General features: G+C 46.0%; 1 protein-coding gene across 1 annotated transcript in view; it reads right to left on the bottom strand.

Moving 5' to 3' along the window:
• Positions 1-1,867: 1,867 nt before the first annotated feature.
• Positions 1,868-17,030, bottom strand: part of stpg2 (sperm-tail PG-rich repeat containing 2) — a 364,377-nt gene continuing 349,214 nt past the window's right edge. The window contains exons 13-14 of the mRNA XM_078225153.1: positions 15,456-15,609; positions 1,868-2,480 (exon numbers count right to left, since the gene is read on the bottom strand). Coding sequence (XP_078081279.1) covers positions 15,487-15,609 — 123 coding nt within the window. The 3' untranslated portion in view covers positions 1,868-2,480; positions 15,456-15,486. The remainder of the gene's footprint in view (positions 2,481-15,455; positions 15,610-17,030) is intronic.

Here is a 17,030-nt window from a genome sequence, read left to right as displayed (position 1 = left end):
TCTAGGGGTCCTTGTTCATTAATCACTAAAAAACTAGCATGCCAATGCAGCAAGCAATTAGGAAGGCAAATAGTATGTTGGCCTTCATCGCAAGGGGATTTAAGTACAGGAATAAAGATGTCTTGCTGCAGTTGTATAGAGCTTTGGTGAGACCACCCCCAGCATGCTGTACTGTTCTTTGCTCTTTGTATTGTGTACAGGTTTGGTCTCCTGAACTGAGGAAGTAGATACTTGCCATAGAGGGAGTACAATGGAGGTTCACCAGATTAATCCCTGGGATGGCGGGATTGTTTCATGAGGAGAGATTGAGGAGAATGGGCCTGTATTCTCTTGAGTTTTGAAGAATGAGAAGTGATTTCATTAGAACTTGGAAAATTCTTTCAGAGAGTGACAGGGTAGATGCAAGAAGGATGTTTTCTCTTGGCTGGTGAGTCTAGAACCAGGGGACACAGTCTCTGAATAATGGATAGGCCACTTAAGACTGAGATTAGGAGGATTTCTTCACTTGGAGGGTGGTGAATCATTGGAATTCAATTGAGCATGTTTAAAACAGAAAACAATTTCTGGAATCCAATGACATCTGGGGATATTGGGAAAATGGCGCAGAAATGGACGATCAGCCGTGATTTGTTTGAATGGCAGAGCAGGTTCGATGGGCTGAATGGCCTACTCCTGCTGCTATGGTCCTGTGCTGGCCAAAAGGCCTGTTCCTGTGCTGTATTTTTCTTTGTTCTTTTAAGTGCATACGGTTTTAGTTTAGTTAGGACATCATGATCGGCGCAGGCTTGGAGGGCCGAAGGGCCTGTTCTTGTGCTGGACTTTTCTTTGTTCTTTGGTGAGGGCCTAACCTGAGTATGTGCCTCTCAACACTGGGTGGAAGATAATATTCAGCCTGGTGGTGTTTTGAGAAGGGATTGGGAGCTGTCATTCAGGGGGTAGGGATGGTACTGAATCTCTGATGTATCGTTTGGCCAACTATCTCTATGCTGCTGAGAGTCTCGACAAGGAATTAGTAAATGACTGATGTTGGGTAGGTGAGATGAGACAACCTCCACTGCAGCAAAAGTACAATGAGGGCCGTATGTCAGTACGGAGGATGAGATAATGGACGGGATTCTCCGATCTCATCCGTCCCTACCACCACTGCCAGAGGGAATGGAGAATTTGGCGCTCAGCCAAAACGCCATTCTCCGTAGTCCGGAGAATCCCAGCCGCGGACGGGATCGGAGGTTCTCTGTCAATGCCTTTAGCAGTGTGAAAGTTCCCACGGCACTTCATTGGAATATAATCAACAGGTTAACATTTACATAGCAGATTTAAGGTGAGAACATTATTAGGTAAAGTCTGGCACCAAGCTACACAAAAAAATATCAGCATAGGCAACCAAAAGCTTGTTGGAGGTTTGACAGTGTGACTTAAAGGAGAGAGAGAGGGAGAGAAATAGAGAGATAGAGAGTGTGGAGAGATTTACGGAGGGAGTTCCAGAAATGAATGCCCAAACATGGCCATCAATGATTTGATTTATTATTGTCACATTATTGGGATACAGTGAAAAATATTGTTTCTTGCATGCTATACAGACAAAGCATACCATTCATAGAGTGCATGGGGAGAAGGAAAAGGTGCTGAATATAGTGTTGCAGTTAGAGATAGGGACAGAGAAAGGTCAGCTTAATATAAGGTAAGTCCATTCAAAAGTCTGATGGCAGCAGGGAAGAAGCTGTTCTTGAGTAGGTTGGTACGTGACCTCAGACTTTTGTACCTTTTTCCCCGATAGAAGAAGGTGGAAGAGAGAATGTCCGGGTTGGGGTGCTGAATTATGCTGGCTGCTTTTCCGAGGCAGCAGGAAGTGCAGACAAAGTCAATGGATAGGAGGCTGGTTTGCACAATGGACTGGGCTTCGTTCACAACTCTTTGTTGGTGGAGTGAAGTGGATGGGGGGATGCGGGGGAGGCCAGAATTCGACAATCACTGATCTCTTGGAGAGTTTAGGTTTGAAAGAAAGAATATTACAAGCAAAGGGAGATAAAGGGGAAAGAACAATGAGGCTCACAAAGGGACTAGGAAGCTTGCCGCAGAAACCTCCAAACCTCCAGGAAGGATGAAATAAAGGCCATAGGAGATACAAAGATGAGAGAGACGCAATTTATTTATTAGCTTTGTTCCTGTACAATGACATGGAAGATTAACTAATAACATCATCACAAAGAGAAAGTCCTCATCTACAGTCTTGTTTCTTTTACTGTGGATCTGACTGGCCCATTTTAATTGATAATCAGTCAGATAGATGATGGCAATGTAGATGAAATAATCTGTATGAAATGAAGACACTGCTGCGAGCTTACGTGGAACAGCTACTTTCTTTTTGAAGAACTTCTTCCATGTGTAGGTAGGACTTTAAGGTATTTTCTTTGAGAGCCGTGAAGAGTCAGTATGTTTCTCTTTGTCTTCAGAAACTCCACTATCCTTCATCTGTTCACCTTAATTCGAGGAATCAGAGGTAGGAAATGAGATACCATTGATAACCACTTGACTCAGGTAGCCACTACCAACAAACAGTGACGGTCACTTGTCTATATAATGTCTTAAAATGCCTCAAGTCACTTCACATAAAGGGAGGCAGTGGTGTAGTGGGATTATCACTGGAATAGTAATCCAGAGACCCAAGGTAATGCTCTGGGGACTTGGGCTCGAATCCAACCATGACCCATGGTGGAATTTGAATTCAATAAAAAATATCTGGAATTAAGAATCTACTGATGACCGTGAAACCATTGTCGATCGTCAGAAAAACCCATCTGGTTCACTATTGTCCTTTAGGGAAGGAAATCTGCCGTCCTTACCCAGTCTGGCCTACATGTGACTCCAGAGCCACAGCAATGTGGTTGACTTTCAACTGCTCTCCAAGGGCAACTAGGAATGGGCAATAAATGCTGGCCAGCTAACGACGTCCATGTCCCAGGAATGAATTTTTTAAAAATAGATTGGTGCACGCAGCTCCAATAGCTGCTTTGAAAAGGAAATTGGATCAATTCTGGAAGGAAGAGAAAATAAATGCGGGGATATGGGGAAGAAAGCAGGAGGTGGAGTGAGACTAATTGGATTGTTTTTCAAAAGAGCCAGCACAGACACAATGGTCGAATGGTCTCTGGACCATTCGATGGTTCTGTGAACAACTAACCCATAATATTTTGCCTTTATTGTATGACTGGCTTTCACTCAAGTTACATTTGTATTGGAACAAGGAACAATTTGCCAACTTTGCAGATTTTTAAAAAAATCATTGATGGGACATGGGTGTCGCTGGCTAAGCCAGCATTTATTGCCCATCCCTAACTGCCCTTGAGAAGGTGGTGGTGAGCTGCCTTCTTGAACCACTGCAGTCCCTGAGTAATCTGAGATTGATCCTATTTTCTAAAAGAGCGGCACATTGGCACAATGGTTAGCACTGCTGCCTCACAGCTCGTGGGTTCAATTCCCGACTTGGGTCACTCTCTGGGTGGAGTTTGCACGTTCTCCCCGTGTCTGCGGGGGTTTCCTCCGGGTGCTCTGGTTTCCTCCCACACTCTAAAGATGTGCGGGTTAGGTTGATTGGCCATGCTAAATCTACCCCTTCGCGTCCAGGGATGCGTAGATTAGAGGGATTAGCCATGCTAAATTGTCCCTTAGTGACAGGGGGATTAGCGGTGTAAATATGTGGGCTTACAGGCCTGGGTGAGATGGTTGTCGGTGCAGAAGTGATGGGCCAAATGGCCTCCTTCTGCACTGTAGGATTTCTATAATTTCTATAAAAAGAGAGGTTTAATATGAGTTCATTTTTGTGTCCAATCTTTCCCTTTGAAAGCTGCATGTTGGGCACAGGGAGGATTTGTGACGTGGTTTTATTTCAGCAGAAAACTGCTTCTGAATCCTCGGCTCTTGGACTATGTGTCCTTTCAGGCCTCTGTGTGTTTTCTCTGTTAACCCCAAACAGCAAAGCAACAAGGCTGGAAGGTAACCGCACACTGTCTCACTGATACAGCTGGATGGATGATCCTTTGGGTGGAGTTAACTCTGCCTGCCCTTGACCCTGGAACCAGCCACAACAGCACTTCTTGCTTCCCTTTCCTCTGCACCTCATCCCCCTCTATTTTCTCTTTTTAATACGGTACTCAGTAGCTTTGGAACCCGAGACCCCCCCCTCAATAATTCATGCGACCCCTTGATATGTTATGGAGACATTATTGATTCATACCAGGATATACAGGGCTCCCTGATGGTGACACACTCATTTTAAGCATCATGTAATCCTTATCAATCACATCAGGTATGGGAGAATGGTTTTCAATTTCAGTGGCTGTGTAATGGTTTTATATATATCTGTATCTCGGTATGTACAAGTATATACTCGTGATGATACATGCACACACATATACAATGACACAGTATACGAGTACAGCAACCTATAGTTATATAGTTTGTAATAACATGTCCCATGGTGTTTTTGTTATGAAGCAAAAGTCAAGTCACTTATAATCGTAGAATCCCTACAGTGCAAGAGAAGGCCATTTGGCCCATCAAGCCTGCACCGACAACAATCGCACCTATCCCTACAACCCCACATATTTACCTTGCTAATCCCCCTGACACTAAGGGGAAATTTAACATGGCCAATCCACCCAACCCGCACATCTTTGGATTGTGGGAGGAAACCGGAGCACCCGGAGGAAACCCACGCAGACACGGGGAGAATGTGCAAACACCACACAGACCTCCGAGGGTGGAATTGAACCCGGCTCCCTGGCGCTGTGAGGCAGCAGCGCTAACCACTGTGCCACCGTGCCACCCTATGGGGACATTAGGACAGGTGACCAAAAACTTGGTCAAAGAGGTAGGTTTTAAGGAGCTCGAAGTTGGAAAGGAGGTCTGAGAGGTGGAGAACCGGAGGAAGGGAATTCCGAAACTGAGCACTGAGACAGCTGGAGGAACAGCCACCAATTCTAGAGCGATTGGGATCAGGATATACAAGAGGTCAGAAATGGAGGAGGGCAGAGAGCTTGGCTGGTGGAGGGGCTGGAGGAGGTTACAGAGTTAGTGAGGGGAGGGGGTGGGGGGAGAGAAAGGAATTTGATAACAAGGAGGCATTGCTGGACAAGGAGTCAGCATAGGCCTAAGAGCACAGTACAAGTAAGGAAGTGATAGGCAGAGTAAAAATAAAATGGCGGCACGGTGGCACAGTGGTTAGCACCGCTGCCTCACAGCGCCAGGGACCTGGGTTCAGTTCTGGCCTCGGGTCACTGTCTGTGTGGAGTTTGCACGTTCTCCCCGTGTCTCCGTGGGTTTCTTCGGAGGCTCCGGTTCTCTCCCAAACTCCAAAGATGTGCAGGTCAGGTTGATTGGCCATGCTCAATTGCCCCTTAGTGTCTTGGGGATTAGCAGGGTAATATGTGCGGTTAAGGGGATAGGGCCTGGGTGGGATTGTTATCAGTGCAGGCTCAATAGGCCGAATGGCCTCCTACTGCACTGTACGGATTCTATTCCATGAAAAAATTAAGAAGTTACATAGCTCATATTTATATACAGTGATAGAGATTTTTAAAATTCATTTACAGGATGTGGGCATCGCTGGCTGGCCCAGTATTTGTTGCCCATCCCTGAGGGTATTTAAGAGTCAACTACTTCGCTGTGGCTCTGGAGTCACACGTAGGCCAGACCAGGTAAGGATGGCAGATTTCCTTCACTAAAGGATATTAGTGAACTCGATGGGTTTTCCCGACAATTGAAGCTCATTTCATGGTCATCATTTTAATTCCAGAGTTTCACCATCTGCCATGGTGGGATTCGAACCCGGGTCCCCAGAGCATTACCCTGGGTCTCTGGATTACTAGTCCAGTGACAATACCACTATGTCACTGCCTCCCCATCTTATTTATTTAATTCCAGTGGTTATTCTCGCATATATAAAATGATATTGGTAGAATGGTAGTTCGTATTGTGACCTATACTGACTTATTACCTGACTTTAATTAAAACATTTTTAGTATGAAATGTAAGTGCTTTCATTCCACCTCTGTAATGACTGACACACTCGTCACTTTTAGACCAGATAAGGGAGGTAAAGCTACATTCAAATTCCTATAACAATTCAACTGGGCAGAATTTAAAGTCTTTCTCTCGGTTGGTGGCATGAGGGGATTTAATTGGGTGGGATGGTCCTATTTATGCCCCGGTTGAGTCTGTGGCGAGAAGCTCCATGGATGGGTGTCCCATCTTGCTGCCAATTGAGACCCTTAAGTGTGTCCATTCAATGACCTCAACTCTTAGGGCTCGGGGGGGGGGTCACCACGTGGGAAGCTCATAAGGTAAACTCTGTCAGAGTTACTTTTATAGGGAGGGAGGGTTTCCTTGTTCCAAGCAAGTTTCTGATCAAGGTAGCCAAAATCAGGAAGCTGCGGGGGTGGGGGGGCACTGAGAGCCAATCCTCTGTCTTTAAACATCCTTCAACTCTACCCCGCAATACGCTGGCACCTCCTGCCATCACCTGTGCCATCAGCAATCCCAGGCCTTGGACAGGTGCAGTAACAGAAGCTACCGTATCTCGAAGGGAGGAGGAGGTGGCTGAGACACTTTGTAACTTCAACAGCTCCACAAAACCAAAGGAAGTTAAACATTTCACAGTCTGTGTGTGAGCTGCTTATTTAAAGAAGCAATATGCATCGATTTGCATAAACATGAGAAAGATGCGAATAAATCCAGTCAAGAATTTTGTAGAAACTTCCTCCTGGTGAGAATGTGGAACTCACCATGAGTAGTGAATGCATTCAAGGGAGTTTAGTTAAACACATGAGGGAGAAAGAAATAGATGGTTATGCTTTTTTAAACATTCTTACATGGAATGGGCCAGCATTTATTAGCCATCCCAGCTTGGACTGAATGGTTTGCTAGGTCATTTCAGACAGCATTTAAAAGTCAACTACATGTGGATCTGGAATCACATGTAGATCAGATCAGGTGAGGATGGCAGATTTCCTCCCCTAAAGGACATGAGTGAACCAGATCATGGTCATCATTAGACTTTTAATTCTGCTGTGGTGGGATTCGAACCCCGGTCCCCGGATTGTTACCCTGGGTCCCTGCATTACGAAGGGTCATCCAGACTCGAAACCTTGGCTCTATTCTCTCTCCACTGATGCTGTCAGACCTGTTGAGATTTTCCAGCATTTTCTGTTTGAGTCTCTGGATTACTAGTCCACTGACAATCCCATTATGCCATTGCCTCCTCACACGGTGTGATGAGGTAGGGGGTGGGAGGAGGTGCGTGTGGAGCATGAACATCAACAGATGGGCCAAGTCTTAAAGGTACAGACAATGTGAGTCTGGAATGTGTTGATTTTCAATTTTACATTTACCATGAACAACATTGTTTAATTAACTGGGGTAAACACAGTAAGGGGTCTAACAACACCAGGCATTCTTGGACACACGCATCTCCATTAAGGATGGTCACCTCAGCACCTCACTGTACCGCAAGCCCACGGATAACCTCACGATGCTCCACTTTTCCAGCTTCCACCCTAAATACGTTAAAGAAGCCATCCCCTACGGACAAGCCCTCCATATACACAGGATCTGCTCGGATGAGGAGGATCGCAACTGACACCTCCAGACGCTGAAAGATGCCCTCATAAGAACAGGATATGGCGCTCGACTCATCGATCGACAGTTCCGATGCGCCACAGCGAAAAACCGCACCGACCTTCTCAGAAGACAAACACGGGACACGGTGGACAGAGTACCCTTCATCGTCCAGTACTTCCCCGGAGCGGAGAAGCTACGACATCTCCTCAGGAGCCTTCAACATGTCATTGATGAAGACGAACATCTCGCCAAGGCCAAGGCCATCCCCACACCCCCACTTCTTGCCTTCAAACAACCTCACAACCTCAAACAGATCATTGTCCGCAGCAAACTACCCAGCCTTCAGGAGAACAGTGACCACGACACCACACAACCCTGCCACAGCAACCTCTGCAAGACGTGCCGGATCATCGACACGGATGCCATCATCTCACGTGAGAATACCATCCACCAGGTACACGGTACATACTCTTGCAACTCAGCCAACATTGTCTACCTGATTCGCTGTGGGAAAGGATGTCCCGAGGCATGGTACATTGGGGAAACCATGCAGACGCTACAACGGATGAATGAACACTGCTCGACACTCATCAGGCAAGACTGTTCTCTTCCTGTTGGGGAGCACTTCAGCGGTCACGGGCATTCGGCCTCTGATATTCGGGTAAGCATTCTCCAAGGCGGCCTTCACAACACATGACAGCGCAGAGTCGCTGAGCAGAGACTGATAGCCAGGTTCCGCACACATGAGGACGGCCTCAACTGGGATCTTGGGTTCATGTCACACTATCAGTAACCCCCACAATTTGCCTGGACTTGCAAAGTCTCACTGGCTGTCCAGTCTGGAGACAATACACATCTCTTTAACCTGTGCTAATGCTCTCTCCACTCACATTGTCTGTACCTTTAAGACTTGATTAGCTGTAAAGACTCGCATTCCAATCATTATTCATTATTCTGTAAATTGAGTCTGTGTCTTTATATGTCCTGTTTGTGAACAGAACTCCCACTCACCTGACGAAGGAGCAGTGCTCTGAAAGCTAGTGACATTTGCTACCAAATAAACCTGTTGGACTTTAACCTGGTGTTGTTAGACTCCTTACTGTAGATGCAGTGCCATGGAGAATGCATCAGCGAATGATGACTGGCAGTTAACTGCCACAGTAAGAAGTCTCACAACACCAGGTTAAAGTCCAACAGGTTTATTTGGTAGCAAAAGTCACTCGCTTTCGGAGCGCTGCTCCTTCGTCAGGTAAGTGGGAGTTCTGTTCACAAACAGGGCATATAAAGACACAAACTCAATTTACAAAATAATGGTTGGAATGCGAGTCTTTACAGGTAATCCAGTCTTAAAGGTACAGACATCATTTAACTGCCAAGCATTGTTTGCAAATTTAAACCCGGCAGCTTGGCCCAGGCACTGCCCTGAAGACTGAATCAGCAAATGGCTATCACATATTTTGTTTAGCTGAAACAGGCGCAATGGGTGTCTTTCTGTCTGTGAAGAACAGGATCCTGTATATTAATATATGGCATCCAGTACACTCAAAGGCTGCAAACTCAACTGATAACCTTAAATTGGTTGTCAGTGTAATTTTTAGCACACTGAGGATGATTCATAGAGTCATAGAGGTTTACAGCATGGAAACAGGCCCTTCGGCCCAACTTGTCCATGCCGCCCCTTTTTTTTAAACCCCTAAGCTAGTCCCAATTGCCCACATTTGGCCCATATCCCTCTATACCCATCATACCCATGTAACTGTCTAAATGCTTTTTGAAAGACAAAGTTGTACCCGCCTCTACTACTATCTCTGGCAGCTTGTTCCAGACACTCACCACCCTCTGTATGGACAAAATTGCCCGTTATGTTACTTTTGTATCTCTCCCCTCTCACCTTAAACCTTGCCCTCTAGTTTTAGACTCCCCTACCTTTGGGAAAAGATATTGACTATCTAGCTGATCTATGTCCCTCATTATTTTATAGACCTCATTCAGCAAATGTTGTCCAATTGTGGAATTGCCTGTAACGTTGGACGCTCTGTTTTGAGTTTTGCAAACAGGTACGTTCTTGGGTACAGTCTGTATCTTGCGAACAGTGGAAGGAACTTGTTGTTTGATAGGATCCACCAGTCTAGCATCACACTGGCACTGAAATTCATCTACCATGTTATTCATTTGTGTGATGGGCAAAACATCTTTTAGGCTTGACAGTGTCGTAGACTTTATGTTTAGACAACACTTAAACTGCTGTCGACTTGGGGACAAACAACACTTCAATCCAGAATACTCAATTTCCAAGCTTTAATAACTTGTGTTTAAGTGAGAACACAATGCAGCGCCCAGCATTGCAGGGTGTTCTGCTGACACAAACAGAAAATGCATTAGTTATAGTTAATTATAGCAAATGAGGAATGAGCAACTTGCTAATTCTTCATTTGCATACATATCCACCAATAGCCTTTTGCCCTTATCCAATAGAAAACTGTCTCCTGCCAATCCTTCATTAGCATAATATGTCCCCATATCTTGCTTTTTAGTAATTGTCATGGTAATCTGTTCTTTGTTTTTATCCTGTGTCCTGGTCTTAGACTGTGGTGTTTATGGAAAAAGGTTTTTGATTTAGTTGCTTATCTTCAGTACAGAAGTGTTGGCCTTACTGAAGGCCTGACTGAAGGCCTTGCTTGGCTAACAATCATTTCCCATTACTTGAATTTTTTTTGACAATTATGGAACTTTTAATTTTCACAATTGTTTGTAACCTAACTTCTACAATGGCAGCTCCCTGTCAGTGGTGAACAACACTCGACTTGTTACTGCATAGTAACAGCTAGCTTCACCTGTTGCTCCATTTTGAGACACCTTACCCTTCCAGGGTAATCCGAGGTGGACCGGGCACTTTTCAGGGCTGCATGTGACGAGCTTAGGCCCGATCATGAGTTGTCTACCATTCATGAGACTCTGCCAGAGTCCACTTGCCAACCATTCGGCCCTCTGTCCCCATACAGTATAAAATTGTTGTTTCCCCTGATATTGGTATTCTTGTGATGGTTCTGATGAGTGGGAGACGAAAATCTTCGACAAAATGTCTTTTTTCAGCAATTTGGGATAATCACAAATAAATCCAAAAAAGGAATTCAAAAGAAATTGCCTTACCCAGTGTAATGACCACAATCAGGCCATTGAGGTTGGTCTATTGGAGTATGAACTCCCTGATTAAGGATCTAATGACTCAAGAACAGCTTCTTCCCTTCTGTCGTCAGACTTTTGAATGGACCTACCTCGCACTAAGTTGATCTTTCTCTACACCCTAGCTATGACTGTACACTACATTATGCACTCTCTCCTTTCCTTCTCTATGAATGGTATGCTTTGTCTGTATAGCGCGCAAGAAACAATACTTTTCACTGTATGTTAATACATGGGACAATAATAAATCAAATCAAATCAAATCAAAATCAAATCAATTGATGGGCCAATCAGGGAGTCTTTGCCTTGTACTTACTGGGAGTGTCAGTTCCTCTGACACCCCAGAGGTAGACTGCTAATTGCTAGCACTCTGTGTACTGCTGTTAGAGTTTGTACATAAAGGGATTTTTGTGAAGGGACATCTGCCTCCGAGGACTTATTACACTCAGAAAGGTGAGAATGTGGAACTCGCTGCCACAGGGAGTGGCTGAGGCGGATCGGTATTGAAGGGGGAAGCTCGATAAACACATGAGGGAGACGGTACGAGGGTGAGATGAGGGAGGAAGGGAAGGGGTTAGTGTGGAGTATAAATCCCAGCATTGGGTTGAGCGGCCAGTTTCTGTGCTGCAAAATTCCACGCATTACTTGGTGACATCTAAAGAATACTGCGACAAAGTGCCTTTGGAAAAAAATCTGATAATTATCTAATGGTGAGTATAACAATGCAGTCAACATTTCAACAATGGCAACACGATGGGCGCTTAGAGAAGTACACACAAAGTACACCTTGATTTATACACTCCTGACAAAACACTGCATGAGTTATTTGGTTTTGATTAGCTGAAGGAGTAAAGAACCCCTCCTGATGAAAGACTGAGGAAAGCGATGTGTGTGCACATAAATAACGGCGGCTGCATTAGTTGTGGACACTTCAGTGAAATGCTTAACACTAAGAGAATGGGACATTTACCCATTAGATTAATGGGCTGAATATGAAAGTACTGGTACAGCGTAATTACAACATGTCATCAGACAAATGCACTGCAAGAGGTAACAATGGCCAGCACGGGAAAACTTCTTTGAACTGTCTCATCGGCCAATAATAACTTTTGTCGCCAACTTAACATTAACCTTGCAAGATCAATCTGCCGACTCTACTAATTTCTTGCTGGCTTCGGAGATTTATAGGAAAGAAAAGGGCAGCTACAGTTCTGCTCAGAACTCACTAGCTGAGTTACTTCCCATAAACGCACGGGAACCAGGCTGTGTGAATCACACAGACCACATCGTGCCCCGATGCATCGCCCTTTCCAGGACCAGAACCCTTTCAGTCATCTGCACTCATTCACAGAGCTCAACCCTCCTCACTGCCCTTTCTATTCATTTTTTCTGCAAAGACTTTGCTCATTTCAGGCTAGGGTTCAAGCAGCTACTCACAGCTTCATTTATACTGGGCATTGATCTCAAATGCCTGGGACAATTAGCTTAATTTTATCTATTTAAAACAGAGCAAAGAAAGTTCCTGTGTGAGCTGTGACCATTTCACTGGTTTAATTCTTTGATTTGATTTGATTTATTATTGTCACATATATTAACATAGTGAAAAGTATTGTTTCTTGTGCGCTATACAGACAAAGCATACCGTTCATAGAGAAGGAAAGGAGAGAGTGCAGTCATAGCTAGGGTGTAGAGAAAGATCAACTTAATGCAAGGTAAGTCCATTCAAAAGTCTGATGGCAGCAGGGAAGAAGCTGTTCTTGAGTCGATTTTATTATGTGACCTCAGACTTTTGTATCTTTATCCCGAAGGAAAGGGCCATTGTTACGGTTAGAATCATAGAATCTTAGAATCCCTACAGTACAGAAGGAGGCCAGCCCATCAAGCCTGCACCGACAACAATCCCACCCAGGCCCTATCCCCGCAACCCCACGTATTTACCCTGCTAATCCCCCGACACTAAGGGGAAATTTAGCATGGTCAATCAACCTAACCCGCACGTCTTTCGGACTGTGGGAGGAAACCGGAGCACCCGGAGAAAACCCACGCAGACATGGGGAGAATTTGCAAACTCCACACAGACAGTGACCCAAGCCGGGAATTGAACCTGGATCCCTGGCGTTGTGAGGCAGCAGTGCTGACCACTGTGCCACCATTCCGCCCCAATAATCAGTAGTCCTGAGATCATTCCTCTGTCTAAAAAATTTGCTGTTTCATTACCAAACTATAAGAGTTCGAGTTATCCATCGGGAATGGCAACTCATCTTTCACTTAGCCATTTTAGAACCTTCCAGACTCAACACCGAGTTCAACAATTCCAGGTGATACCTGGCACTCCCATTTTCTCAAACAGTCAGGGGCGGCACGGTAGCACAGTGGTTAGCAGTGCTGCTTCACAGCTCCAGGGTCCCGGGTTTGATTCCCAGCTCGGGTCACTGTCTGTGTGGAGTTTGCACATTCTCCTCGTGTCTGCGTGGGTTTACTCCGGGTGCTCCGGTTTCCTCCCACAGTCCAAAGATGTGCAGGTTAGGTTGATTGGCCAGGTTAAAAATTGCCCCTTAGAGTCCTGGGATGCGTAGGTTAGAGGGATTAGTGGGTAAATATGTGGGGGTAGGGCCTGGGTGGGATTGTGGTCGGTGCAGACTCGATGGGCCGAATGGCCTCCTTCTGCGCTGTATGATTTCTATGATTTCTATAATGATTCTGTTATTGTTATTTACACCTCTTCCAGAAGCATCTTTTGTTTCTCTACTTGTCCCATTGCCTTTCGACATATAAACATTCCTTCCCTCCACCCTGGCACAAACCTTCCTTTATTCATTCTCCTCTCCCACCTCCTTCCCGCCATGTTTAAAATCTGTTATCTCTTTGACATTTACCAGATTTGAAGAAAGGTCACTGATGTGAAACATTGGCCAGAATTTACCTAGCCTGGTGGAGACGTATTTGAGGGCAGGGAGAGGTTGGGGCAGGGCAGGGAGTAAGTACAAATCACCGTCGGGACAACTCTGAGATGCTGTCCCACCTCCAGGAGGGTTTCCTTGGGGCAAGTAGCCAATGGCCCCACTTAGGGGACGTTTTGAGACTTGGATGGCATCTCCCTGCTGTTGTATTGGTCTCTCTGTCAAATTCCAGGAATCAGTGGCCTCCCATTGGCAAGCTGGGGGCACCATCAACTGAATCCCCTCTCCCTGGCCTAATGAATGGGCCTCAAGCACGCAGGGGCTGCTCCCAGGACCAGTTGTGGAGAGGTTTTGCCTCCACGCTGATGGTCCTCACACCCACGGGCCATCTTTAATTTACTAGATTTTTATGAAGATGTAACGAGTGTAACGAGGGAAACCGGTGGATGTGGTGTTTTTGGATTTCCAGAAGGCGTTCGATAAGGTGCCTCACAAAAGGTTGCTGCAGAAGATTAGGGTACATGGAGTTGGGGGTAAAGTGTTAGCGTGGATTGAGGATTGGCTATCTAACAGGAAGCAGAGAGTTGGAATAAATGGGTGCTTTTCTGGTTGGCAGTTGGTGACTAGTGGCGTGCCGCAGGGATCGGTGCTGGGGCCTCAACTGTTTACCATATACATAGATGATCTGGAGGAGGGGACTGAGTGTAGGGTAACAAAGTTTGCGGATGACACAAAGATGAGTGGGAAAGCGAATTGCGTGGAGGATGCGGAAAGTCTGCAGAGAGATTTGGATAGGCTAAGTGAGTGGGCGAGGATCTGGCAGATGGAGTATAACGTTGACAAGTGTGAGGTTATCCGCTTTGGAAGGAATAATAGTAAAATGGACTATTATTTAAACGGTGAAAAATTACAACATGCTACTGTGCAGAGGGACCTGGGAGTCCTTGTGCAAGAATCGCAAAAACTCAGTTTGCAGGTGCAGCAGGTGATCAAGAAGGCAAATGGAATGTTGGCCTTTATCGCGAAGGGGATGGAGTATAAAAGCAGGAAGGTCTTGCTGCAATTGTACAAGGTACTGGTGAGGCCGCAACTAGAGTACTGTATGCAATTTTGGTCCCCTTATTTGCGGAAGGATATATTGGCCTTGGAGGGAGTACTGAGAAGGTTCACCAGGTTGATACCGGAGATGAGGGGGTTAGCTTATGAGGAGAGATTGAGTCGATTGGGCCTGTACTCGTTGGAGTTTAGAAGGCTGAGGGGAGATCTTATAGAGACATATAAGATAATGAAGGGGTTAGACAGGGTAGAGGCAGAGAGATTCTTTCCACTTAGAAAGGAAACAAGAACGAGAGGACACAGCGTCAAAATAAGGGGGAGTCAGTTTAGAACAGAGTTGAGGAGGAACTTCTTCTCTCAGAGGGTAGTGAATCTCTGGAATTCTCTGCCCATTGAAACAGTGGAGGCTACCTCGTTAAATATGTTTAAGACACGGGTAGATAGATTTCTGATCAATAAGGGAATTAAGGGTTATGGGAGCGGGCGGGTAAGTGGAACTATCAGATCAGCCATGATCTTATTGAATGGCGGGGCAGGCTCGAGGGGCTAGATGGCCTACTCCTGCTCCTATTTCTTATGTTCTTATGTTCTTAAACATTCAGCAGGTTTCCGAGTGAGCTTCCACATTGGAGTACCCTCGCGTTCACCTTTCTCCCCAGTAGTACCCACTCCCCCAACCCCACCAGTGTTGGTACTTACCATTTGATGTGATTGGAAAGTCAGATTGGGATCAGATGTCCTGGAATAGTGGCGGGTCAGGATGGCTTGGAACCGGCAGCGAATTCAGGAGTGGGTTAATCAGGGTGGCATTGAAAGTCCCCTTTAGAACTGAGTCCATGACAGAAGGGCTGAGCTGTAGGGAGAGAGAGAAACAGCATTAAAAGCAATCGGCAAATCAAAGAGTGGCAATGGCAAGACTGTAGATGGGTTCGGCCAAATGGCCTGTTTTGCTGCTCTGAATTCCCTGTAACTCAATCAACATTCAGGTCTGTGGGGGAGTAGAATCATTGAATGATTCAGCACAGGAGGCAATTCAGCCCATCGCGCCCTGTGTGGCTGTCTGAAAGAGCTATCCAATTAGACCCACCCCCTCCCCTGCTCTCTCTCCATGGCCCCTGCATTGTGTGTTTTTATCTTTTTCAAGTATTTAGCTAATTCTCTTTTAAAATCACTATTGAATGCTGTAGTAACTCCACAGAGGCGAAGGTCCCGTCACCAAGTTACTTTATTTACACCATACATCTGTACACAGCCCCCAGCTCCCCAGTTGCCCCCTGCTGAATGCAGGCTGGGAGTCTGACACACCTGCTTTAAATCGAGAGCATGAGGCTCCCTGATTTAACCATCCATTAGGACTCACCGGGTATCTCTTTTGAATACCAACCAAATAAACTGACTCAAATTAACTTCGGGAAGACTTATCAGGTAGTTCATACTCTAGCAAGCCAACCTCATTAGCCTGGCTGAAGTCACCACAAATGAGATTCCAGCCTCCTCAGGCAGCCCATTTCAGGTCACAACTCGCTGTGTGAAAAATAATTCTCATCCTGCCAATTATCTTCAATCTGTGTTCCCTGAACTTCCTCCCAGCAGAATCACTTTCTCCCCGTCCATCGTACTGAAACTTCTTCACTTCCATCAGGTCATCACTAATGTTTCTAATGAACTTGAAACTGAAAGTGTAACTATGGGGGGAATTTTCCCATCCCGCCTGCTACGGGAATTGTAGCGTGCGGGGGAGTTGGGGGGGGGGGGAGGGAGGGAGAGGGATGGACCATGCAAAGGTCTGCTGACCTCGGGCGGGATCTTCTGGTTTCGGGGCGAGCGCAGCCAGGAAGTCCCGCCCTATATGTGGGTGTGATTTCATAGCCCTTCCCACCGGTGGGATTTTCCAGTTCACGCTGACGGTGACCCCCGCACCCCCTCACGGGTGCGGTTTCTCCAGCGGTGGAGGGTTCGATCAACGGGAAATCCCATTGACAGCAACAGGACTGGAAGATCCCACCATCAACCAATGGCGGACCACCTCCGCATAACACGTCATGGGGGATTGGGGGGTGGGGGGGGGGGGGGGGGGCGGGAGTGTGAATTCCATCGCTTAGATAGAAACAATCATAGAAACCCTACAGTACAGAAAGAGGCCATTCGGCCCATCGAGTCTGCACCGACCACAATCCCACCCAGGCCCTACCCCCATACCCCTACATATTTTACCCACTAATCCCTCTAACCTACGCATCTCAGGACACTAAGGGGCAATTTTAGCATGGCCAA

This window comes from Mustelus asterias, chromosome 1, assembly GCF_964213995.1.
Source record: "Mustelus asterias chromosome 1, sMusAst1.hap1.1, whole genome shotgun sequence".
Lineage (NCBI taxonomy): Eukaryota > Metazoa > Chordata > Chondrichthyes > Carcharhiniformes > Triakidae > Mustelus > Mustelus asterias.
Note: the sequence above shows the minus strand (reverse complement) of the source record. Positions and strands in the feature narration are given on the sequence as shown.